At 35.4% G+C, this 26,954-nt stretch overlaps 2 protein-coding genes and 1 pseudogene across 4 annotated transcripts; 1 reads left to right on the top strand and 2 right to left on the bottom strand.

Moving 5' to 3' along the window:
• The first annotated feature begins 2,996 nt into the window (after window positions 1–2,996).
• Window positions 2,997–12,908, top strand: LOC145591252 (histone acetyltransferase HAC12-like). 3 transcript variants are annotated; one of them, XM_081647656.1, is made up of 16 exons: window positions 2,997–3,306; window positions 4,251–4,353; window positions 4,676–4,937; window positions 5,023–5,217; window positions 5,797–7,496; window positions 8,273–8,572; window positions 8,688–8,966; window positions 9,119–9,247; window positions 9,503–9,703; window positions 9,828–9,970; window positions 10,256–10,553; window positions 10,854–10,993; window positions 11,183–11,261; window positions 11,438–11,773; window positions 12,002–12,228; window positions 12,316–12,908. In XM_081647656.1, the coding sequence occupies exons 1-16, from the start codon at window positions 3,164–3,166 to the stop codon at window positions 12,350–12,352; spliced, it is 4,572 nt and encodes a 1,523-aa protein (XP_081503782.1). In that variant the 5' UTR covers window positions 2,997–3,163; the 3' UTR covers window positions 12,353–12,908. The 3 variants fall into 3 exon arrangements, with proteins under 3 accessions (XP_081503782.1, XP_081503781.1, XP_081503783.1); XM_081647655.1 differs by having other exon boundaries at window positions 12,002–12,908; XM_081647657.1 differs by lacking the exons at window positions 2,997–3,306; window positions 4,251–4,353 and having other exon boundaries at window positions 4,776–4,937; window positions 5,919–7,496; window positions 12,002–12,908.
• A 713-nt stretch (window positions 12,909–13,621) lies between these two features.
• On the bottom strand, window positions 13,622–16,017 carry LOC145592773 (pentatricopeptide repeat-containing protein At3g29230 pseudogene; annotated as a pseudogene).
• A 996-nt stretch (window positions 16,018–17,013) lies between these two features.
• On the bottom strand, window positions 17,014–22,911 carry LOC145591623 (cysteine--tRNA ligase 2, cytoplasmic-like). The gene is made up of 9 exons (XM_081648140.1): window positions 22,831–22,911; window positions 21,259–21,494; window positions 20,657–20,720; window positions 19,526–19,711; window positions 18,632–19,111; window positions 18,394–18,519; window positions 17,787–17,996; window positions 17,536–17,649; window positions 17,014–17,441 (listed from the first exon to the last, which is right to left on the bottom strand). Exons 1-9 carry the CDS (start codon window positions 22,909–22,911, stop codon window positions 17,205–17,207), a joined length of 1,734 nt encoding a protein of 577 aa, XP_081504266.1. The 3' UTR covers window positions 17,014–17,204.
• Between the last annotated feature and the right edge of the window lie 4,043 nt (window positions 22,912–26,954).

Raw genomic sequence — 26,954 nt, 5'->3', positions numbered from 1 at the left:
ACCAAAAATCTCCTGAGTAGTATACTAAACTTCATACCACTGAAAAAGGTTCATTGAAAATCACATGAATTGAAATCATAGTTGAAGATAGCTACAAAGAGAGGATACTTACAAGTTCAATTAGTTGTAAATTGAGACTATCTGAAATACCCTTCCTTTGAGTCAATGTAATGCCAAAGAGATGGAATTGGTTGATTTTGGATTTCATGTTTGATAATATAGGTGCTAATAGCTTTGTCCAAGGTTCTTGATGATCCAAAGAGGAGTGTTCGCCAAGAAGCTGCCAGATGCCGGCAAGCATAGTCTGTAGTATTTATATATGTTAATCTTACATCTACATCATAGTTAATCCTTCATAAATACTTTTTGCTCACTTAATGAACTGTATTTAGTTTAATAGGTCTTCAATCACATGAAGAATTTGGTGTTATTAAGACCAATAGTAGTTACGCGGTGAGCTTCTTCTACGATAACCTTAGTATGTGCTTAAAAAAATTGAGCTTGGGACTTACATTGTCAACTCCAGCAATATTCTTCTTCTTTGCAAAGAATTCTGCTGGTGATTCTGCCAACCCACAAACATAAAATCCTAAAAGCCAATTCTAATAAAAAAAAATTGACACAAATTGAACTTCCTTTGCTTGAGAAGGCTTTCTTTAGTTTTTCTAGTAGTCTTAGATTTCCCCTTCTTAGCCCAAATTAGGATATCAATATTATCTCTAGAATCCATCAAAGCTATACGTAGATATTATGGATACAGATAAAAGAATACTATGAGCATGTAGCTGATAAAAAGCCCTCAGAAATCAATTTCAAGCATGATTAAAGACACACCAATCACAAGATTGTTCTATTCACCCGAAAACGGCTAAGGTCTGTGAATTGAAAATAGCTAAATTCATCTAAACACATTACCCAAAACTGTACATAAAAGCCCAAGATTGAATCTGACCCAGGACATATATTGGAATGTACTACAAAAGTTAGCACAAAAAGTAGCAATTAAATACAAAAACACGCACAAATTAAAAACCAGTTCCAAAACAAACAGCGATTTTTAAGAGTTTGAGTAAAAATTAGCTCACAAACCTCTTGAAGCATCTAGGTTAGCATTTCAAGCTCTACAAAAGAAGCCGAACATGAATTAACAAAATTCTGTACTCCCCATCCTTCTTCACTCAACAAAATCCTCTCAAATTTTCACCCACATTCCCAAGAAAACCCTAAATTCACAATGATCTATCCTCACAACCAAGAAATAAATCCGAATTTCACAATTAATTGAAACCCTGATGATCAAAACTCAATCACAATCAGGATTCAATTGAGGAGAGAGAAAGTGAATAAAGAGGGAGCAGGCAAATGTACACCAAGCAACGACGCGTCAACATACAAGTAACAGCTAGAATGCAAAAAACAGAAAGACTAAAATAGCCCTAGTCAATCTGGTCAATCAGGGAAGGGTGCTAAGGGCAGGGGAGGGCAAAACCGTCAATCTCCTGTTCATAAGGAACAGTAAAATTGCTACAGTCTTGGTGCTTGGGGCTTTTAGAAGGGTTATAGATTGGATTTATTATTATTATTATTATAGACATGTTCTCTTCAGTTTATTTTCAGTTCAGTTCAAATCAGTTCAGTTCTTAATTTCCTTCTCACATAAAATATTCAGTTCAGTAAATCAGAACATGCCCTAAGTGTATAACAATAACTTTTAAGCGGATTATTTTGTGAGAAAATACTTTTTTACAAAAAAAGACACGTTAGGATCTCAAAATATATTTTTGTCAGGTGGGATCTTTGCTCGGATTTACGACCATTGACTCACTTTCCGACGTTACATGCAAAACATGTGTGTTATCAAACGTCTTGATTGTCTCCCTTTCTTCTTTCCGGCCACCATATTTACCATCTCACTACCATTTCATTGCCATTCAATCATATTCCCATCAACATCTTACTTAACATCATGCATAAGGAATTAGACGGGGGAAGCAATCAAGGAAGGAAGCTAAAGAGGGTTGTTTGGGACTTTGAGGTGTTGTCCTTACTAGGTCCATTTGGTAGAAATAATGGAGAAGATAGCACAAGAGGGAGAGACATAGACTTATAGTGAAGAAATGAAAAGCAACAGTGTGGTATGTTATGGTGGTTTAAGGAGTATGTAAGCATAATGGTAAGGTGATTGTGTGAGTTGGTAGTGTGGCTATCACAAATCACAAACCCTTTGTGATGGCTTGAGATCGATGGTGATGGTTAGGTGGTAAAAATGGTGGTTAGTGTTGGTATAGTAGCTATTAAATGGTGGAGGTACAAGGCTAGGGATGCCGGGCATGGTAGATGACTGGATGGGAAAGAAAAAGGAAAAACATGAAGTTTATGCGGTAAAATTATGATGGTTTTGGTCGAAAAGTGCGTGTCAATGACAAAAAATCATATTATGAGTATGATATTTTTTGAGTCCATAGTAATTTTGAATCATAACAGGAATACCTGTATATCTCTTACAGAGTATTACATAATCTATTTCGCATGTAATATTTTTTATATTTTTTTTACAAAAAATTATTTTAATTTATATTTTAACACTCCCTTCATATTTGATTAATTGTTTCCGTTCCTTTTGCGATCATATTTAAATAGTTGCTCAATTTTCTTTTTTGAAAACTTTTAACAATATTTACTATTTTCTTCTTCATTAGAGGTTCGCTCATATCATATTTTAATGCACATATTTTTTATATTTTGTTTCCTCACTATTTACACCCACTTATGTTTTTTCAAATTTTTATTACCAGACTTCAATAATAAATTATCGCTTTTCTATTATTCCTCTTATTAACACCGTGTCCAAAAGACTTGGATCAATTATTTAAACACAAAGGAAATATTGTATACACCGTATAAAAAATCCACTTCTTGTTAGGTCAATACGAGTACACTTGTACTATAAGTATACAAGTACTTGTACACACTTTAGATTTGGCGGTCTTATTTGATACGGAGTACTATATCTATTTGCCCTAGAATTTCCCCCAATTTCTCAAAACTTGGGTTTCAATTTTTTTGTCTTGATTTTAATTTCTTATCGTTTTTTCTTAATTCTTTCATGAATTGAAATTTTTATACCAATTTGATTTGTCGCTGTGCTTCGCGTCATGTGATCATGGCGAGTATTCACTATTCTCCCGCTTTCAATTTGTCGGAAGACGGAAAATTAGGGTTTCGTCGCCCCGAGTCGGATCCCCAATTCAATTGGCGCAACAATCCAAATATTGCTTCATATCGTGAACTCGTTAGAAACAGAATGTTGGTGATGTTTCCCTTTTTTCTTTTTCCATTCCAATTTTTTGCTGTAATTTTAACTCCAATTTAGGTATTATTATTATTGTTGAATTTCATTTAAGATCATAGTTATGATATGATTATATATAAGCATATTGGAGATCAACTGGGTCTTTTTTTATATTCTGAATTAATTAAAGTGATTGAATTACACTATTAAATAATTTTTTGTAAAGGTGCTGTTTTTGTGTTAAGGTGTTTGATGGCATGTTTCTGGGATTTGGGCGGGAAATTTTCCTTTTGAGGATATGCTTTTATCTGGGAATGGGGTGGTACTATCTTCAATGTTCTAGTGGGGTGATTTGTTTAAGGAATCTTAACTAAATGTTAGCATCAGGGTAATTGACTGCCAAACTCGAATCATTGTGGGTAATCTGTTGTTTAAGGAATCTTAACTTAATGTTATGATTGAGGTAATTGATTGTGGAACTCGAATCATCGTGTATTAGAGTGCTATCGGCCTATTTGGTAAATGGTAATAAATGGTGGTAATGGGAATGAGTCAATGTCCACTCTTATGGTAATGATAGATCACCACATACTCTTTTGTTCTTCACAAATTTCCATTACCATTTAAGGATGTTATTGGACATTTATGAAGTAAAGCACAAGTTTGGATATGTGATTACATTACTATGGAGATTAGGATAAATCTTGCTGGCCTAATTACACGCAATCCTATTCCCATTACCGCTGTTTACAAATGGCTACCAAATGGGTCATGCAAGTAGTTTTTAGCACTGAGGTAATTGATCGTAAAACTTGAATTATCACATACAGAGTACTACAAGTAGTATATATGGTGTATTTGGAATAACTTAATCATCTTTGAGAGCTTTACCTTTCCTTTTAATCAGGGCTCTGAAATATTTCTTTTATTGATTTTTTTTTGTTTTCCATTTTTAAAGCCAGGTGTTTCTTGCCCAATATGCATTTCAGCAGTATGCGTTGCAAATCCCTTTTGTTGCTGCCAGTCTGGAAAATCAAATCTTCATGGATGCTCTTTCCGAGGTTTACTGTCTTCATCTTTCTTTTTTCTTTTATTTTCTTTAACTTTCAATTAACTCTTGAGTTTACTGTGTTGATTGATTAGTATTGTAGTATTTGCACTACTTTTTTTCATGAGATTTAATCATCTTTGCATTGTGAACTGAGGATAGCTTGTGCTTTATTTTTCTTGCCCAAAAGTGTTCTTACGTATTGATATGAGAATTTTACTGCATTTGGAAATTGGTTTTAGTGGATTAAATCTGAATGTCTGTCTTTTAGTGAAAATTTATTGATTTTTTCCCTTCCATTGTAGTTTATTAAGAGTAACATTTATTTGTTTCAGAATGACTACTTGGATCAACAGAATTTTCTTGATCGCCTTATGAAGGTAATTAAACGGAGTTGGGAGTCCGATCAGCATGAAGCAATGCATACCACTACATCACTACCAAAAAATGTTTCTGCTTCAACCCTTGCAACGAAAAGTATTTTTTGCAAAAAACTTGATAAGCCACACCGTGATCAATATGTTAGTGATGATGCTTGCTGTAAGTTGGATCATGCACCGAAGCTTTTAGCTGATGTACCCAGGAGTAGTATATATGGTAATGAATCTAGTTGTTGTATAAATTAAAAAAATAATAATATTATTTCTTTCATGACTTAGTGTTGGGCATGTGCTTTTTGCAGGATCACAAAAATGTATATTGGATGCCAATGTGTGGCAACCTGAGCTGGTGCTACCTAATAATTATTCTTCTGGGATGGGATTTTTTAATGCTGATTCTGGTGATAGTGAAATTACCTATACTGGAAGTGGGTTGCAGTATGATTCTGAGGCATCCTTTGAGAGTCATTGCGACCAATACCAGAACTCTGCCAAAGGTGTGCGTTCTTATCCTTTTTTTTTTCCCCTCTTTTTAATTTATTATTTATTTATTTTTTAACGTATCTACCTTAGTAGCTGTAAATCATCCTCTCTGTCGCTTGCAATCTTATATAACGGCGCTTTTCGTATTGGTCGTTGTCTTCACTACCCACAACTACTTTCTTAATTGTTCTCGCTCTCTCTTGCTGAAGTATTCACTTTGTTTTACTGCAAAAAAAGTGATGAGTTGTAGTTATATAGCATCAGTGTTCTTTAGCTAGATATATTGATAGACTGAACTAAACATCTTCATTTTTTGGCCGCATTGATATGGTATTGTTTGAGGTGATTTTGAAATCTTTCAGCATGGTGGTATCTTCATTCTTACCACCGTGCTGAGTGTTTTTTCTGGACAATTCTTGTCGTAGGATTTTAATTAGCTTTACTCTTTTCCAAGTTGTGATTTGATCTTGCTCACGTGCTTCATCAAGGATAAGATAATGAGCGTAGAAACTATTGGAAGAACTCTGTTCCTTTGTTTGTAATGATTATGAAATCGGTTTTTCTTTGTCTGACTTGTCTCTTTGGTTCATAAGGTGAAATGAATTTCAACATCTTTAGTGACCAGAATGATCCTTCTTTGTATTCACCTGCTATGGTGAGGGAGAACTTGAAATTTGAAGTGTCCACTGTCTCTGATGGTTTGCATATGCAACAGCCAGTTCTGGGACCCCTGCAGTTTAATCAACCGCTCTTACATTGTGATGGACACTTTACGGAGATTAAAACTGTTGGAAGCTTACCAGTGCAAAATAGAAATTTGTATACCTCTCCGTGTGCCACATCAACCCCTAGAGATACACAGCAGCTTTCTAAGCAGACGGAGAATCTCAACATCCTATACAGTTATATTAATTACAAAAAAGATGGGCATAAAGTTCCCTTTTTGGAATACATACATTCACTGAAGTGCAAAGATGGCTGTGAATGTGAGACATATAGGGGGTTGCTTACACATTACGACAGTTGTGGCTCTGCTGACTGTGATACTTGTGGATCTGCTGCAAAGGGTTTTATACAACCTGGATTAAGAAATCAAGGAAATGGCTTTGTTAGTCTGACACATGGTAATGATTCTGGCAAGAGAGTCCGTGCTAACACTTCTGAAGACTTTATATACTCTACAAAATTAAGGAAGTTGGATTCGTCTCCTAGACGTGATTCACCATGTGATGTTTCTGCATTAAGTGAGGAGCCATTCAGTCCTTCAGGACCTTTTAACTTTGAGCAACTGTCTAAATCCCCAGTAATGGCTATTCCCGTTAACCCAGGGGAAAATGCTGATATTACCAGTAGTCATACTGATGATGTTTTAAGAATTAGTGAATCTGACAACAGTCATCTGGACGATGCTCTGGGATTTAAATATGGGGATGCTATCATTCCTTCTGAAGGCCCATCTTTTGATTGTTCGCAGAAGGTTGAAAGAGTCTCTTGTCATATTGATGATGCTGCAAGAATAAGTCTACAAGGTAATGTCATCATTGCCTTGTATGATATTTGTGGAAGTAACTCTGGTGATGCTACCAATTTTGCCGATGATCCATTGGCTGATTCCTGTCAGAAGGAGATTAAACCTGTAGTCAATGAACTCAAAGATACAGTTCCTGACCCTGGTTGTGATTTGCGATCTGATTATGTTCCAAACCTGTTTGAAGACAAGTCTATTGCTCAAAGGGTAGAGTTTATACCACGGAGTGATTCAGAAGAAATTCATCAGACAGCTGGTTCCAGGACTCAGATGAAGGGATTTAAATCTGGGGATGCTATCATTCCTTCTGAAGGCCCGTCTTCTAATTGTTCGCAGAAGGTTGAAAGAGTCTCTTGTCATATTGATGATGCTGCAAGAATTAGTCAACAAGGCAATGGTGCCATTGCCTTGTATGATACTTGTGAAAGTAACTCTGATAATGCTACCAATTTTGCTGACGATCCATCTGCTTATTCCTGTCAGAAGGAGATTGAACCTGTAGTCGATGAACTCAAAGATACAGTTTCTGACCCTGGTTGTGATTTGCCATCTGATTATGTTCCAAACCTGTTTGAAGACAAGCCTATTGCTCAAAAGGTAGAGTTTATCCCACGGAGTGATTCAGAAGAAATTCATCAGATAGCTGGTCTTAGGACTCGGATGAAGTCAGAAAAACAAAAGGTGGATGGCATCAGTTTAATTGACTTTTTCACGCCTGAGGAAATCAAACAACATTTGTCTAGTCTCAAGCAGAGAGATGATCAGGTTATTCCCCTTTTTCATTAAATATATTACCAAAGTACGCATTATAGCTGTAATCCAGGCTTTCTCTCAGTGAAAACCTTTTTGAAAAAAAAAAAAGAAATCTCGTAGGGGCAATTTTTTTGTACCTTCAAGAGGTTTTGCTGGTGTTGTCTAATTGATGGTATTTATATTTTATTTTTTTGATATCCAAGTCCTTTGTTTTCGATGTATTAGGTGTAGCACAATAATCTGCAATTATAGTCCTTAATAATTGGATTAATTTGTTTGTAATGCTTCTCCAGGCTCGGCTATTACAACTTGGATTGAAAAGTTTTTGGTTCATGTTGTTTAAACAAAGGTTTTTGTCATCCCATACTGGAACCAATTTAAAATTCTATGATGTTCTAGACTGTTTCTATTGATTCTGTAATTTATCTTGAAATTCTCATGTAGGATAAAGATGCTCATATGTATGACTGATGATTGGAGTGCTAAAAATTCTATTTTGATCCGTTTCCCATAATATTAAAGTTTTTAATTTCATGGACATTAATAATCATGTTGCAGTGTATGGTTCTTTCCGTACAATTCTGATAACTCCTTTTTTCTTTATCCAATGGGTGCTCGACTGGATGAGTATTGGAGTTAAATATACAATAGGAATCCCATCCCCATAAAATTTAATATCATTTAACTTTCCTCCTTTCTCTTTATATTGTCGTTACCTCTTCAAGGTTTTTTCTTCTCTTGACCTTTCAATTATGACTTTGCCAGCTGATGATGCACTTATTTTGTAGGGCATAGCTGGAAAAATGGCTGAAAATGGAGCAAGCTGTTCACTCAGTGAAAACTTCTGCCAGCTATGTGCCTTGCCTCAGCTTGCATTTTCACCAATGCCGCTGTATTGTTTATTCTGCGGGGCACGTATAAAGAACCATGCAACATATTACGCCACAATCGATAAAACCTCTGATCAATTATGCTTTTGCACCACATGCTATAACAAGTGTCACCGTGGTACTTTCACATTATATGGGTTGTCTATATCTAAGTCCAATCTCAAGACCCAAAAGAATGATTTGGTGACTGTGGAATCGGTGAGATATACTGCTTTATTATGTTAACTATTTTTTGTTCTTGTTTTTTTTTTTTTTTTTTTTTTTTTTTTGTATTTTATTATTGCAACTCATGCATATGGCTTTGATCTTGTAGTGGGTTCAATGTGATAGATGTGAAAGATGGCAACACCAGATATGTGCCCTCTTTAATGATAAAAAAGACTTAGGAGGTGATTCAGAGTATCTTTGTCCGAAGTGCTACTTGGAAGATCTAGAATTTGGGGGGCTAATGCCTTTGCCACGTTCTTCTTCTTTGGATGCACATCACCTTCCTCAAACTTTGCTTAGTGATCATCTTGAGCAAAGACTCTTTGGACGTCTTAAGCAAGAGAGAGAAAACAGGGCAAAAGCTGCAGGAAAGAATCCTGAAGAGGTAAGATTTTAGGCTTTGTATCTGACAATTTATGTTTGCTGGTTGTCTATGTGATGGGTTCTGTCTTTTGTTCATGTGTTCCACTTATATATATATATATATATATATATATATATAAAATTAACTGTCAACTTCTGTAATTTATATGATAGGTGCCATGTCCTGCTGATCTTGCTGTAAGGGTGGTATCATCTGTTGACAAAAGATTGAAAGTGAAGCAACAATTTTTGGACATATTTCCTGAAAATGGTTACCCTGCAGAGTTTCCTTACAGATCAAAAGTAAGCTCAATTGCATCTGAATTATCTGTTGTATAGGAGTGACGAGTGAACTTTTCTTCTGGTGGATACTACTTTTGGAAATTATTGTTAGCTCTGGTAACAATTTAGAGTTTGAAAGATTGTTTATGTGATGTATGTGCAGTCATGACTCTGAGCTTTTAATGAGTTTCAAGTATGAAGTGGCTCTTTCCAGTTCTCTACTAGGAGAGTTTATTCATTGAATCATGTGTGATTTTTATAATATTTCCATCCCAGGTTATTCTTTTATTTCAAAGGATTGAAGGTGTAGATGTGTGCATTTTTGCCATGTATGTCCAAGAGTTTGGATCAGCCTGCAGCCTACCAAATCAAAGATGCGTCTATATATCATATCTTGATTCTGTCAAGTATTTTAGGCCTGAGACAAAAACTCTGAAAGGAGAAGCTCTTCGAACTTTTGTTTATCATGAAATTTTGGTATAATTTCTACGACTGATTTTTTTTTTTCCTTTCTAATCTTGTTGTCTTTTTTATAATCTATAGAGAATAATAACTGGAGATAATTTCATAATTGTCTGGCACTGTCCTTACTTTTTCTTAGATTGGATACCTTGATTATTGCAAGAAACGAGGCTTTGCCACCTGCTATATATGGGCTTGTCCACCTGTGAAGGGAGAAGACTACATTCTATACTGTCATCCAGAAACGCAAAAAACTCCCAAACCTGACAAGCTGCGGCTATGGTATACCTTTTATATATACATGTTTTGACAATGACATATTGACATGTGTTATGATATTATTAGCTTTCTCATTTCTCATTCTAGCAATTCTACTACGTGTATATTTTTTTCCCCTCTACTTACAAAATTCATGATTATTTTTTTTCATTATATCCTCATGTTCATACAATTCTTGTGCTGATTTTTGGGTTGATTTAAATATTGTTTTATTGTATTTCTTCTTTTTTTCAATTACTTTGATCATGGTTATGGGTACTTATTGAATTGATTTTTGTACCAAATCAGGTATCAGTCAATGCTAAAGAAAGCAACAGAAGAAAAGATTGTAGTGAATTTTTCAAATTTATATGAGAAGTTCTTTGTGCCTACCGGGGAAAGGAAGACCAAAGTTACAGCAGCCAGGTTGCCTTACTTTGATGGTGATTACTGGTCTAGTGTTGTTGAGAGTATGATTAAGAAGATTGATTTAGAAAGCGGAGGAGACCCTGAAAAGCAGCTCAAAAAGAAGTGGAGGAGCGTGAAAGCTTTTGGACATAGTAACCCTTCGGCTAATGATGTGAAAGACGTCTTGTTGATGCAAGCAGTAAGTTTGCTCTCTCAAATTTGTAATTTTATGTGAATGTAGCTTTCTGAATTAGTGGTGAAGGGGTGAAATTTATGTCATTTTGTGTGGACAGTAACCATATAAGATTGGTATCTCTTCCTGTGTTCTTCCTTTTCTTTCCCGGATGACAATGTGTCATGTGTAACTTTCAGAAATTATGTGGGTGAGGATGTGTTGAGAGACTGAATTGATGTTCTTATTAAATACATGAATTTTTACTGTTGTTCATCATCTTCTTCTACTGTCCTTTAATGAAGTTTGTTTGCTATTTTCTGACAGCTTGGACATATTATATCATCAGCAAAGGAAGACTTCATTATTGTGAACTTGCAATCCGTCTGTACGAACTGCCATGAAATCATATTATCAGGGCAAAGGTGGTTTTGTAATCAGTGCAAAAATTATCAGTTATGTGAAAGGTAATTATTGTTAAGTTTGGATGAAATATGCAATATATAGATAGAATTTTCATGCTGAGATTATGACATGGACACCCCTCTCTTTCTTGACTTGCTAATTGAGTTAGAAAATGGGCTACCTATATTCTGTTGGACTAAAAGTTATAAGAACTGTGGTACGTTTTACATATCTTAATTTTTGATTAGCAGATGCCATGATGTGACTGAATTAGTTGGACCAGGAGACACACATATATCTAGTGGTGGTCAGAGACATGCTCTCTCTCAGGTATCATTTTAGTTCATCTCCTACCTCATAGGCCTATGATATTCTCTTTCCAACAATTTAACCCAATTTTAAAGAAAAAAGAGAATTACGCATTGAGTTTTACTAGAAACCGTACATCTGAAGTGAAAATTAAATCTTTAGGCAACTATGTAAATGTTATAACTTTTGTTTTTCAGGAAGTGGTGAATGATGTACCAGCTGATACAGAAGACAATGATGCCATAATGGACAACTGTTTTTTAGAAAACAGACATGCTCTTTTGAGTTTCTGTCAAGGAAATCACTATCAGTTTGACTCACTTCGTCGTGCAAAGCACTCCTCTATGATGATTCTGTATTATCTCCACTATCCGAATGGGTCTATTGCTGGGACTTCCTGCAATTTATGCCTCAAGGAGACAGGTGCTGATCAGAGATGGGTGTGTGAGACATGCCCAGAATTTAGTGTTTGTAGCTCATGCTATGATAGACATGGTGCTAATTGTCACAATCATACGTTGATTAATTGTTTGGTAAGAAGTGCTCACTTGTATTATTTTTTGTTCTATAATTCCAGTAGATGGGCAGGCTGTTGGTTTAATTTGTTTTAAGTTGTGCTGTAAAGTTGTACTTGTTGAATATACATGTTATAGATCAATCTTCAATAGGACCTGAATTTGGTAATGAATCTCTTGGGAACAAGGTTTTGTACATTTCATTCCTTTCCAACTATATGCTGACATTGCAAACTGGCAATGCAGGTCAAACAGCTGCTTGATGTTCTACTGCATGCATCTCAGTGTCATACTACAATGAATCTTCCCTGTTCTTATCCAAATTGCTCGATTCTTAGGAGACTCTTTTCCCATGCACATGCATGTAATATTCGAATAGCTGGTGGGTGTCGGCATTGTAAGAAGACGTGGTTTATTCTGTTGATGCATTCTCGAAGGTGTAAAGATCCGAGTTGCAACATCCCAAGATGCATGTATGTTTCACTTCAGTTGTTATTTGTTATAAATTTCTCTTGAACTAGCATGTCTGAAGTAAAACAATATTTTGATTGATGTTTCAGGGATTTGAAGAATCATGCAAAAATGCTTGAATCATAACGTGTCTCCCAGTCAGTGTTATAAGATGATTATAATTTCTCATGTACAGCACCTTTTTTAGATTTGTCGTCAGAGCAGAAAACTGGTTGTAGATTCTTTCAGTGAGAGGCAATTGTACAGGTAGATAGCAGCAGGAGTCTTTCAGAATCAAACTTAGATAGTCATTCGGAAATAATGAGAATTCCGGGGCGAAAATTATTCCTGATCGATGGGAAGCTTTGTATAGGATAAAAAAAAAAAAAAAATTTTTTTTTTTTTTTTTTTTTTTTTTTTTTTTTTTTTTTTTTTTTTTTTATGATTTTAGTGTTATCCCCATGCTCGGTGTAGCAAGTCCCTTTTGTGGTGCTATAATAAAATCCCAAGCTTAAATTTTTGAAGTGATTTTGTTTTAGCTTAGAAATTCTTTTTGGTTAAGAGAAGATTAGCATTTTGGTAACTACAATTGTAAGATTCACATTAAGGAGTATTTACCGTGTTATATATCATGGTTTTCTGAGTAAATTTCATATGATTGCTACTTGTATTATTCTTGTGAGGCTCCAGCATTTTTGTGGACTAAAATGTATGGGGTTATTTCTATTTTATAAATATTTTTTTTAAGTGTTTTCACTCAAACGACTACGCATTAGTGGATTTCAAGACGAATTAGTGTGAACTCACAGATTGTATTGTTTCAGATGAAGTTTTTTATTAAGACGATTGTTAATCAAATTTACGATGTATTTAGTTTTAAGGTGTGTACTTACGTTGGAACTCTTGATTTTTTAGGAATTATATGTAAGTGTTGTTTGGCTATATTTTATTAATGAAATCCCTTTTCTTCTTGTCAAAAAGAAAAGATAAGAACCTCACATCTACTAACTTACTCTTAAATCAATACCTAGTCCTACAAAATCGATCCTTTGTGTAATCTTTAGATGACTTGGGGTATGACTTTGTGTAATCGATCCTTTGTGTAATCAATACCTAGTCCTGGAATAAGACGTGAAGACGTTATGGTTTTATATTACAGAGTACTATGGTTTGATCGGGAATTATTTGGTCTAATATAGTGTCCTACTTTAACTTAATCCTAACTATAATTTCATGTTAAATTGCTAATGTGTATTTTTTAAATATCTAATTTTTGTAATTTTTATTGATACGTAATTAATGTAAAAAATATACATATAGTGTTAATAGCCTAACAGGAATAAGAAATTCTAATCTAATCTTGACAATCTTAGTGTTGAGATAGGGTGAAAATAGTTTCTTTATGGTAAGCCTTGGTCTTACTGATGTCAAAAAAGTTACTCTGTACAATATTCAATGACGGAGTATTTGGAACGCTAGTGTGATGCACAGCATACTTCCCTGTAAATCTGTAATCAGTCTATTTTTATTACTCTTTCTGGCAAAGTATCTATAGATACAGAGGGGGCCGTTGTGGAGAGAAAAAACGAATGTACATCTATTAATAACTATCGACCATTCTACGTGCTCCTTAGATCACAACACAGGCACATACTACAGATGTTAGTGACAATTTCTTCACTTCTCCAGCATTACCTCCAGATTTACTTGTCATCAGAAACTTGGGAGACCATAATTATATAATTGTATTGATTAACTTCTGTACATAACTAGGGTAGCCATCCCTTTACTTTGAGGGATGAAAAACAGTTCATTATCAGAAACACCATCATGGAAATCACCGTAAGATCAGTACATCATCTGCTCCACAGTTAAGCAACTTCGACCTCATGTATGGTACCCTACCAGTCTACCACCATAGTACAAACAACTACGAAACCAGTGGCTGGATGGTTATTTAACCATATAATGTCCTTGGGGCACAGCCAGATTCCTTAAGTTGTGGACGTAATAAATGGATCATCTGATATATACCTTCTGAATTTGGGTGAGAATTATCAAATACAGTAAATTCATGAACCTCACCATCCAGGTCAAGAGTACTAGCTCCAGAAGGTTTTTGCACTCCTATATTCTTCATAGTTCGTCTAACATTTGCAACATTACCCCAATCCCCCGCAGCAGCATATATATTAGACAACATTGAGAAATTTCCGGCTTCTGTTGGATCAACTTTGACCAAATGCTTCAAAACCTCCTGTGCAATTTCCACAGGGTAATGCAACCGGCATGCTCCTAACAGCGTACCCCAAATGACAGCATTTGGTTCCATTGGCATCTTCTGCACAACCTCCAAAGCTTCCTTTAGACGCCCACCCCGACCTAATAGATCAACCAAGCAGCCATAATGCTCTATTTGGGGGACAATGTCATAATCCCTTTCCATAGAATAAAAATAATCAAGACCCTTATCAACATAACCCATGTGAGTGCAAGCACATAAGATACCAATGAAAGTGAATTTATCAGGTCGAAAACCACTTTGTTTCATCCTAGAGAAAAGCTTGAGTGCTGTCACTCCATCTCCATGCATAGCTAAACCTTGGATAATGGTGTTCCAGGAAACTAAATCTCTTTCAGACATCCCCTGGAATACAACTAATGCTTTTTCTGCACATCCGCACTTGGCATACATATCAATCAATGCATTATTCACTGCGACGCTACATCTAAAACCAGTTGCCACAATTGAGGAACGAACTCTCTTCCCAAGTGTGAGCAAACCAGACTCCGCGCAAGCAGCTAGGATACTAATAATGGTCCCATCATCAAATTTCAATCCTAAACTTTCCATTTCATTATACAAAGATATAGCCTCCTTTGTGAATCCATTTCCAGCATACCCAGAAATTATTATTGTCCAGGACACCAAATTCTTGACAGGCATCTTATCAAAGAGTAACCTAGCCATGTCTAAATCCCCTGCTTTCGTATAACCCGAAACCATGGTAGACCAAGATACAACATTTCTCTCAGGCATCTTCTCAAACAATTGAAACGCAGCATCCATGTCTTTTGCTTTAACATACCCATCTAACATTATATTCCAGCTCACAGCATCTCTCTCAGGCATTTCATCAAACAGTTGGCGAGCATCTTTCAAATTACCCCCTTTAACTAACCCACTAATCATTGAATTCCAAGAAACAATATCTCTATCCTCCATGAACATAAACAACTTCCTAGCAGAACTAACACCAATTACCCCACACTTACAGTAACTATCAATCAACGAATTGGGTACAAAAATATCACCAAAAAAACCTAACTTTATCATCTGGGTATGAACCATTTGAACCAATTGCAATGAACAGGGTCCACTACAAGCCTTAAGAAGAAAAGGGTATGTAAAATTATCAGGAAAAACGCCATTATTAAGCATATCAAGAAAAGTAAAGAAAGCTTGACAAGATTGGGAATTCTGGGTTTGAGCTCTAATTAGAGAATTATACAAATGAACATTGGGAAATCGAACTTGATTGAATACATTAATGGCTAACCCTAATTGATGGCAGAGAGAGAAAGCAGAGATTAATTTAGGTGCTATAAAAGGGTCATTATGAAGATTAGCTTTGAAAATTTGAGCATGAATTTGTTTCAAATGTGATAAATTTGAACATTTGTGAAGTTCAGAAACTTTGAGTTCGAGTTGCCTTCTAGTAGAGAACCAAGTTGGAGCTCTAATGGGTGTTGTCATTGGTGGTCTGAAATTGGTGTGTGGTTGGAGTTTAGCCATATCATAATGTAGAATGTAGAAGATGATTGACTGCTCGTTATTTTGAAGTTTGGAATTAACTACTTAACTACTCTTTTCATTTTTCTAAAGGTATCCGGTTTTCGAGTTTCAAGGTGGATTTTTTTTAGTTGACACGGAGATATGCAAGTACGTTTATATTTATTGAAATGGTAAATTGGGGTGAAATTACTTAGGTAATTAAGAAACTATGGAGTAGTATTATATTCGAGAAGTTTTTTGACAGAATTATGTTTAAGAAGTTTGAACTTGTCTTTTATTAAACTTCAAATATGCTAATAATTACTTTATTTATGATCGTCTATTTAGTTGGAATCCACAATTGACAATGCCATAAAGTATTATTGAATCTCTCTTAAAAAGTGCAAAAAAGTTATTCATTGGTAATTTTGTTAAAAATAAGTCAACCTTTGCTCGGTTAGTTAAAAAAAAATTCAACATTTTGATTAACTAAGAATAAGTCGACTTTTATAAGATACTCCGTATTATCTTTAATTAGGTCAAATGACCTTTGACTTGCCCAAGTCTGACAAGTTTTTTTTTTAATTATTTTTTTTTATAATTCTTAATTTTTACTCTTTTTGGAGAAAATCTAAAAAATCCTCCACCCCTATGAACTCCACCTGCATGCTTGACATAGATTTGTTGTTGTTGACCGGACCCTACCCAGAATCGCCACTGACAATTCATCTCTGTCTCTTTTATCTCTAAAAGTTGCTTAAGTGATGGTGTACATCTAATAAAAAATCGAATGTAGTTTTTATAATGCTTGCTTTCTCCACCATTTCATTACCCAAAAAGAAAGTAATTGTTGCAACTAAAAGGAAATTTCCATACTTGAAACAAAGAAAGTAATGACTATAAAATCACTTTTTAAAGAAACAGTCATTGACCATTTATATGAGATTATGAGGCGCCAAAAACAAGATACAAGCCATGGCTCACTCTAATGAACACCTACAGTTAAAAGTTTAGAACGACAGACACATGCTTTAGAATTATATTTCTATCCTTCAACTACTTTCAATTCAGTTCAATAATACAGCTGTACTCAGACAAAATGCACCAATTCAAAAAATCTACCAATATACCCTTACTAGTTTGTTTTAAATAGGCAAAATAAATCAATTCCAGAACATAATCTGTTTTAGGCTAGCGTTAGCAATAGTGTATAATTTGGTTTACTCAATTAGTCCCCTGGTGGCTGAGTCGAGATGGCATCCACAACTTGTTAATAGGTACATCTGTAGCTGTTATATCCATCAAGCTTATACCCTTGGAAACTAATTCATCTCTGATAAGGTCACTTTTATCATAATCCTTGTTCATCTTTGCTATGCGCCTTTCTTCAATCAGACTAAACAATTCTCCTTCAGTCATTTGAGCTCTGATTAAAGCTTTTTCCTTCAACTGCAACAAAACCTGCTTCAAAAGCAGCCATGTTGACAATCTGCAGCAGGCTAAAGAGGGGAAAAACAGAAGAAAAAAAGTCGTATAAATATGGAGAATGTCATACCTCAGAGTAAGGTTCCGGAGAGAGCAGCCCAAGAATATCTAAAATCTTCCTGACTGCCTCCTCCAACTCAATTAGAGACTGGGCAGCTAACAATTTTTCTTTACCTTTCATTTTCTGAAATCAGAAAATTTAAATTTACATCCATAAATCACACAGGGAGTTATTGAATATCGCATAAAATATAGATTTCAAAAAAAAAAAAAACTGCCAGAAGAAAAAGGGAACAGAATGTATGTATAGCCAACAATTACCTTAAACTCCTTCAATTTGCTGTTAATAGACTTCTTTAGGACATTAAGACAGCCGTTCAATACTTCAGCTGTGTGCAAATCATCGGACATTTTACACCAAAAATCTTTCATTTGAACCGAAGCCTCAGACTGTCCACTTGAGCTTGCATGCTGACGCTCAGTGTTTCCACCATCAAATGACAGTAAAGCTTCTCTACAGTCTTGCAAAGCCTGAAGATAAAAAAAAAAAAAAGTACTACCTCTGTTAAATATTAGTTGCAACTTTGGGGTATTATTTGTGAGATGTAAAATATTCCAAAGTTGCAATTAATACTTAACGGAGGTAGTAATATTGACATTTATGAGGAAAAAAAGCCTAAATGTGATAGTAGTGTCGTACTAATCCACAGCTCTCTCCCTCTAGCCTTCCCCCTCGAACCCTTGCTCTCTTGAAAGTCCTTAGCAGTAAGTTGATTCATGCTAATGACTAGGCTATAAAATCCCTTGGTAACAACACTACTTAAATGTACCACACCAGAGAGCAAAATCTACAACAGTGTAGTTACAAGGATAACACAAGCAGTACAGAAAACTAATAATTCAGAGATTTCAAAGCACTAAAGCTTGCCTCATAAATACAGAAAACTTTTTCCGATATGATATCTATTAGCGGCAATGAAAAATTGGCGGGAGATTTGTAGTGCATACTGAGCAAGAAGTACCTCAAGGCCAAAGGATGGTATTGTTTGGTAACCTATATTTGAGAAGAGGAGAACTGTATAAGAGCGATAACAAGACAGCCAAACATGCAAACACCTCATAATGAGAGCCACAAATAGCAACAAACAAATTATGCTACATTATACCGCACGAATTGTATAGAAGTTTCCAACTGACTTCGACATTTTCTCCTCATCAATAGTCACAAACCCATTATGCACCCAGTAACCAATGTGGGTCTCTTCACAAGCAGCACAGCTCTGCGCCAGCTCGTTTTCATGATGAGGAAAGATCAAATCCATTCCACCACCATGAATGTCAAAAGAGGATGGTAGATAATGAGCACTCATTGCACTGCATTCTATGTGCCATCCAGGTCTTCCAGGACCCCACGGGCTATTCCAACTAGGCTCACCAAGTTTTGCAGCCTGCAGATGAATCAATTTCATGAAACCCAGTATTAGCAAATTTGGAATGACTAGACTCCGGTGGTGGTGGGGGAAATAAGATGTACCTGCTCTATTATCCTCAGCTTTGCGTCTAGACAACTGCCCATATTTTGGAAACTTATTGGCAGCAAAGTAAACATCCCCGTCCAAGGGATATGCATAACCTTTCTCAATGATCTGCAATGAATCCAATAATTAATACAATTATAAAGAAAAGAAATAGACAAAATTCGTAACAACGTCGCAAACAATAAAGCCTGAAAACACCAATCATATAGGGAAAACCGAACACAATTCTCAAGACTGTATAAACTATGATTCCTAACTTCTAAAGTAGATGATATTAGGGAGTTCGTGAATGATGCATCAAGGAGCTTTTCATGCAAGTCATTCTAAATTTCCTCACCTTGCACCAACATATTGGTGCTTTCGAATACATTGCAACACATCAGCAATACTCATTTTGGTAAACAGAACAACCGTCACAAAGCAGGTCTTAATTGACCAGTAAGGTATTGTGTAAAAAAAAGACCAGCAAGGACACAATCTTTAGTTAACTAGCACAAAGACTGAAAAAATAATGATTCTCACCTTGGTTATCAGTTGAATAATCTGATCCATGTGATCAGAAACACGTGGTTGATGAGTAAGAGGCAGGCATTGCAGATCATTCATATCCTTAAGGAACTCTTCACAAAAATGATTGCTAAGCCTTAAGGGATCACCCAGTGGATCATCTGGGTTATTCTCTTCAAGATCTTTCGCCTTTTGAATTATCTAATGAGTTCCAGACAATAGAACCATTAACAGAATAACAGATGCAGTAAAAATATGGAATAGGCGTAAGTTAATACAGCCATGTATGACGAAGAAAGCATGTTCAAGTTCAAGGATGACATCATTTAAGGAACATAATTTGAAATCTTATTTTAGACACAAGAAATTCAATGAGCAATGTCAGTCTACACAGCACTTGCAATATTATCAACAAGATAAGCCAAAAGTAGGTCCAAGGCCTAAAGCCTAAAATTGTTGAAGTAACCCTTCATTATCTTGGACATAACAAATTTCATGCTTCATGACCTCCCCCAAAATAATAATAATAATAATAATATTAAGTAGAGACACCCTATAGTCCTTTGGGTTCTTTACATTATACAAACTTGTCACTACATATCAGTAAGGCCAAAACCTTTTTTTTATTTATAGAAAAAAAAAAGCCAAGCCAATAAATCATTTCTACATTATATTTTGTTTGAATTTAATATGACTTTCTGTATGGCATTCTCCACATATTGAAAATTTGACATCTAATTAATTGATAGTTCATATGCTGGCCTTATTTCATTAATTTGAGGACAATAGATACTGACTAATATCAATGGCCACCATGTGGAACTTTTGATACTTAAAGACCACCAAATGGAATTTCCCATTGATATATTCCTTGTAGTTGTACTCAAATGAAGTTTAAAAAACATAAAATAAATAATTAAAAAAAAAAAAAAAAAAAAAGAGAGATTTTGTTACTTGCATACATTAATATTACCATAAATATAAGTTGTAGCGTATCATCCAATTACCCTAGACGCAAGCAGAGTCCACATAATAGAAACTACAACAACAATAAGGCCATCCAAAGTATATAACAATGCTATGAGCGTGTGATATATTACCTAAACAATCTAGCTAGGATACAGATATACTTAATAAAATTCTTACCTTGTCATCAATATCAGTAAAATTCCGAACATACGTTACATCATAACCCAATTCCTTCAAGTACCTAGAACATACATAAAAATAACATTAAATTAAATTTTGGTATATCTATTCTACAAACCATAAATATGAAATTATGAATCATATCACAAACATGAGGAGAAAAAATAACTACTAAGTACGACGGACAAAAATAGACAAACCAATGGATAGACGACTTTTGAAAAAAACACCACAAAAGCATACATGCAAAATACAACTAGAAACATCATATGTGCTAGCTAAACTGGTGAATATTGAAGTATTGACAAAAACTAGAAAAAGGAAAAATTTGATGGTTAAACATAGGGATTCTAGAGTGGATATTGATGATCAAATAAAGTAACTATGGAGTACTAGACAGAACCAAAACAAAGAATCAATGAAATAATTCAGGAAAGCAAATTCTAAGAGAAACACGGATGTGAATCAATCGCAACAGTGAACCAGAGTTAAACTGTCAAAAGACAAAAGATTTCCAGATTAGAGGAATCACCAAAACACAATGATTTGTGATGTCAACATACAAAATCCCCCAAAGTAGTAGGAAGAGAATATGATACCTGTAAAGGACATCAAAAGCAACATATGCACGAGCATGGCCGATGTGGCTGTAATCATAGGCAGTAACACCACAAACGTACATGCTAACCTTGTTTGGAACCTTTGTCACAAACACTTCTTTTTCCTTGGTCAAGCTATTGTATATGTTTAGGGCAGGGTGATGTCCCTGAGCTAGGGCAAGAGGGGCGGCCGCTGCGAGCCACGGGACCTGACATTTAAGGGTTTCTATAAGCTCCTGCAACACATTAACAACCAAATTTGACTTGAATATCAAAATAGGCTTCAAAAAATTAACGCAATATCAATACCAAAATTCTAGCAACCACATCGCTCGACGCTCGTTATAATCTTTCATAGTATTTATACAATTATACCAAAATAGTTTCACATCATTTACCCATTAATTAATCGACAATTATACAACTTGGAATAAAAAAATCTGACAACTTCAATAAAAAAATTACAACTTTGATCAATAAACACCCACGATTTCACGTCAAGCACACGTAAATGTTACTTTAACCAACAATAGAACCTTTAATCAACAAATTAACAACAACTTTAATCGATAATGCAATGAACAATTTCACAGCTTCAATCAACAATATTACAATTGAACTCAACAATCAAAAAATTTAAAAATTAAACCTAAGTTATAGAGTTGGAATCTATATACTATTCTCTCTAACATCATATAAAAGCCAGAACTTGTCTTTAACGATTCCTTGTCTATTGAGTTTCGGATGAAATCTGACACATCAGCATTCCCAGTATAATTCAATTTAATCCACCCAAAATTCAAACAAATCGCATAATTACACCATGCAATTAAACTAGACATTGAAAAATAAGCAAACAGTAACTTAATCACTTAAAAATAATTTGCATATTCATGAAATTCACATAATTTCGCAACAATAGACAACAATCATTCAACAAATATGCTAAAAACAGATCATTTTTGAGATTTTTCAACAATGGAAGTGATATATACCTTCTGATTAGAGCCGATTTCCCTTATTTGTACTCGCAACTCTGGAATTTTCTTTGGATGAAAACCCTAGCTTTCTTCTTCTTCAATTCAAACGCAAGAGAGAGATGAATGAAACAGAGTGTTAAATGAATGCAGAAGAGGGAAGTTTAATCATCATAATTCATAAATGGAAGGGGAGGGGTTTAATTATGGCAAAAGATGAAAATAAGGGTTTTTAAAAAAGGGCATTGTAGTCTTTTTCATTTTTTAAAAACCATGGGTGTACCGCTGATAATAAAAAACATAGTAATGGTATCCAATGAGAAAAGTCAGAACCTAGGGTGTTCCAATAATAATTTCCCTATATTAAAACGCATTGAGTATATTTTTTACCTTATAATAAATAGAATATTTTTAGTAAAAAATCAAAGGAAATTTTGACAATTACCACCTTCTATTCTTTCCATTTTAGCAATTACCATCTTCGATTTTTTTTTTTTTTTGAAAATTACCACCTATTCTTTTATAAAACATCAAAAACTCCCACCTAGTTGCCTCCCAACTACCTAATGACGTCATGTGGGCCCCACTTTTTTACCTTCCCTTCTTTTTCCCTCCCATTTCCTCTATTCTCACTCGATTTTCGTCTCCCCTGTCTCACTTCTCTCTCCTTCGCCATTAATGTCAATTAATCCAACCTCACCCACCTCATTTGTTCAGAAAATTTACTCTTTTGCGTCACATCCTCTTTCTCTCTCATAATTCTTGGTCAAAAAAGTTGCAAAATTGTCCAATTTTGTACCTTATTCCAGGCGTTGTAAGAGAGTAGAATTGGGTGGAAAACGACAGCGTTGAAAGGGGGACCAAGCTAGGAGGAATTTGGTTGTTGGAATTAGCAAAAGGGAGTAAAAAAAACAAGATAATTTGAGTTTATACAGTGAATTTGTGAAATTGTGTCTGCAAAAATCAAACAATTACTTAGCTATAACTACTTGTAAGTTAGAGAACAAGGTGATAATGCACAATTTGCTGTTAATTACTTCACTAATTGAACAGTCTGACCCCTAATTTGAATTGCAAAACCCTAATTCAACTACAGTAATTTAATCCCCAAATTGAAAATCATAAACCCTAAAACGAATTGAAACCCCCTAAATTAAGATGAAGAACATACCTTTCTTCGTGGAATTGTTGTCATGTTGCAACAACACCAATTCTTCTTCCTTAATTTTGGTTTTGAGAAGTGAATTGTAGTGTTTCTCAATTCTTTGAGCGAAAAAATGAGTCAGGGGAGATGAAAATCAATTGAGAAATGAGAAAAGGGAGGGAAAAGAATAGGGAAGCTAAAATGTGGGGCCCACATGACGTCATTAGGTAGTTGGAAGGGAACTAGGTGGGAGTTTATGATGTTTTATAAAAGAGTAGGTGGTAATTTTCAAAAAAAAAAAAAAATAGAAGGTAGTAATTGCTAAAATAGAAAGAATAGAAGGTGGTTTTTGTCAAAATTTCCAAAATCAAATAAGATTATTAAAAATATCCTACTCAATGTGAAAGAGCAAGATAAAGTAAACGAATTCAATATTGAACGCTTTACCCTTTCTCTCTCTCACCCCATCCTTATCTTCCACCACCTCCACCGTCCCTCCCTTTTTCTCAGCCCCTGCTCGCACTGGGGCGCTCCGCCTATCCGTCGCCGGCGAGCCCAGCCCTACTGTCTATTGCCTTGTTTAGCTTTTAGTTCGTTTTTTGGTCAGTTGGTGTAGAGTTCAGAGGTTCCTCTTCGGTCTTGGTTTCGTTTAATTTGGGATCATCGTCGAGTATTTGCGGCTTGCTTCAACGAATCAAGAACCAAAGGCTAGTCTTAACGCCACCGTCAAAAGGAATTTCGTTAATTAATTCCCGACGGTAAAGGTGAAGTTAAGGTTAGGGTTTCCTTGCGTATCCAAGGTTAGGTTCAGTGAGGGGTTCTTTACGTGGCCGTTGACGATTGTGTCTTGGTGGTGGCTTGGGTTGCTTGGTGGTGGCTTGGTTTATTGCCGTTGAGGTTGTCGTTCCTTTGTTAGGTAGTTTGCTTGCTTTCTTTAATTGTTGTTTTGTTTTCCCTTTAGTTTAATTATGTTGTGTTGGTTTAAGTTGTATGCTTTGTTATTTAGGTTGTTTTTTTAAAAATAATTCTCTTTCTCTGCTTGGTCATGAGTTAGAGTTTCAGAGATTACTTTTAGTTTTGGAAGTTATCGAAGTGTTGTCGTGGTTTTTGGAGCCTTGTTAGGTTTTGTGGGTTGTAAGATTAAGCAATCCCTTTTTCGTTGGATGGGTGGTCCTACTAGTAGCCTTGTCGGGGTGTAGATGTGTTCCTCTGGTAGTTAAAGCAGTTCTCCGGGGGGGGGATGTTATTTGCGCAGGTGGATGGTTTCCTTGCATGTGGAGTTTGCAGGAGGAGTGTGGTTTTGGAGGAAGAGTGTGGTTTGCGGGTCTTGTTGCTAGGTTTGTGGGATGATAAGGGCAATGAGGCAATTGCTATCATCCTTTTGTTAGTTTGGGTGATGACAAGGTCAGTCATCGCTGTTAATTAATATCTAGAAGGAGGCTACCCATCTTTAATGTTTGGGTTAAGCAAAGTCCTTCATTTTCTTGCAATCTCTGCTGGTAGAGTTGCAAAAGGAGAACCTGCATTTGGATGCACGGTTTCTCATAGAGTCGTTAAAGGAAATGACTCTATAGGTTTTATTCCCAGACTCCTAGGATGTAGTTATACTTTTAGACCCATAGGAGTGTAATGGTGTTATAGGTCCGTTCTTCAGCAACAGGAGGCATATTTCGGGTTCTTCCGTCTACCAACAATTTCCATCACGAGTTCCCTTCGCTTTCAATGCCAACTCGGGTTCTCTTCAAGGTTTGTGGTATGTGCTCTTGGTCCATCTCGACTGTTCAGTTCGTTCGGCTTCTTTTGGTCCACATTTTGGATGAGGTTTGGTTTTCTGGATTGTCCGGGCTCCGCAGACCGCAGCTACTGGTTTGCTGTAAGACCTTTTCCGTATTTTGTTCTCTTCGATCTTCCTATAGTGGTACTTAGGGCTTGTTCACATTTACTTAATTTCAGTTCAACTCTTAATTTCCCTCTCTCATAAAATATTCATTTCAGCTCCAATCAGTTCAGTTCAGTTTAGTTCAATTCAGTAAATGTGAACAAGCCCTTAGTATGTGTAGGTTTATGTGTTCTTGTTTTAGTTTGTTTAGGTTGTAATTTTGATTTTATTTAATAGTATCTTTTGTCAAAAGAAAAAAAAAAAATCCCACTCCGTAATTAGTAATTAGTAAATTATTATTACTATAAGGCAGTATGCATTGTACATTTGTACTCAACTCAAAAAAAAAAAAAAAAAAAGAAAAAGAAAAAAAAAAGTATATATTGGAATTTTGATTAATTTGGAAACAAAATATATTGACTAAATAATAACTATCCTAATAATTATTCTATTCAATTATTCAAATAGGTCTAACTATTAAGTACTCCGTAGTAAAATTGCTCTAAGATTCATGACATATTCATAAAAAAAATATGGAAACCTTACGTAGCTTTATAAGGAACAAAAATGAAGTACTTCCACAATACGGTATATAATCAAATGCGTATTTTAAAATACTGTTTTGGCAAATAAACTCTTTCATAGAAATCTACTTATATAGTGTTAATTTTAAAATTATTTAGACATTCACATAGGCATATCAGCCCAACTGTCAAAATTACTTTCATTGTAGGGATTAAGTTTCTTGAGGAGCTTGTTGCCAACATCACACACATGTTCCTGACAATTCAGTATTAACACAGTCTTAAGCTTGGGAGGTAGGCAGCTTTCATCTCTCAAGGATTCGAGCTTCGGACAATGCTTAACATGAAGTTCAGTCAAGTTGGGGAAGTTCCAGGATATGGATTTCAAAGATTGGAAATGACTTATTTCCAACTTAGACAAGGATGAGGGTAGTTGAAGATCTGAACTAGGAATGCACTCCACTAAAGCTGATGAGAAGCCTGTATCGCGAAGTCTAAGATCTTGGAGGGAATCGAGGAGGCCTAATCCCCACTCCTCGAGTGGCTGCTTTATGTTCATGTATTCGATGTGAAGTTCTTCAAGGGACCTAGGAAGACCCCCTCCTGGAAAAGACTTGATGTTGGGACACTTTTTAATGCTCAAGTATTTTAGAGAGGTAAAATTTTGTATCTGATTGGGAAGGCCAGTAAAATTAGCATTGTCTTCGATCATAAGCTCTTTTATAGCAGGAAGAGTTAGATCTTCTGGCAATGACAGAAGTTTAGGACATTCTGCTATTCTTAATACAGCTAGATGAGCAAGTTTCAAGGGAGTTTCAAGGTTTTTGTCAATCCTGTTAATCATCAGAGACTTGAGAGATTCGCAATTGTGTATCTTCAACCAACTAATCTTCTCCGGAATATCAAGAGTTGTCAGAGACTTACAATCAGAAATGTAGATGTTTTGTACATTAGAGGTCGCGGAAGATGATTTCTTGAGTTCCACAGACTGTATGTCATCACAATTATAAATCTGCAACCGGGCAAGTGTGGCAGGTATCTGATGTAATTTCAAAAGGGAGTAACAATGTGATATGAAGACAGTCTGACAAGAATTTGGCAAAGCAAAGCCTGTGACTTCTGTGACATCAGGAAGGTCCATTGATTCTGAACAAACGATACTAGATGCAGTA

Source organism: Chenopodium album, chromosome 18 (assembly GCF_948465745.1).
Source record: "Chenopodium album chromosome 18, dcCheAlbu1.1, whole genome shotgun sequence".
Lineage (NCBI taxonomy): Eukaryota > Viridiplantae > Streptophyta > Magnoliopsida > Caryophyllales > Amaranthaceae > Chenopodium > Chenopodium album.
This window is presented reverse-complemented; position numbering and strand designations above follow the sequence as displayed.

What these genes read in the sequence shown, in the direction of transcription:
- LOC145591623 (XM_081648140.1), bottom strand. Translation starts at nt 22,911, where the DNA reads ATGGCGAAGGAGAGAGAAGTGAGACAGGGGAGACGAAAATCGAGTGAG. An exon ending in TTATTCAACTGATAACCAAG is followed by an intron (nt 19,112 to 19,525) that starts GTGAGAATCATT and finishes GATTCATTGCAG; the next exon opens with ATCATTGAGAAAGGTTATGC. An exon ending in AAGTTTTCTGTATTTATGAG is followed by an intron (nt 17,997 to 18,393) that starts GCAAGCTTTAGT and finishes TTTTATCTTCAG; the next exon opens with GCTTTGCAAGACTGTAGAGA.
- LOC145591252 (XM_081647655.1), top strand. Translation starts at nt 3,164, where the DNA reads ATGGCGAGTATTCACTATTCTCCCGCTTTCAATTTGTCGGAAGACGGA. An exon ending in GAACTCGTTAGAAACAGAAT is followed by an intron (nt 3,307 to 4,250) that starts GTTGGTGATGTT and finishes CCATTTTTAAAG; the next exon opens with CCAGGTGTTTCTTGCCCAAT. An exon ending in AGAGACATGCTCTCTCTCAG is followed by an intron (nt 11,262 to 11,437) that starts GTATCATTTTAG and finishes TTTGTTTTTCAG; the next exon opens with GAAGTGGTGAATGATGTACC.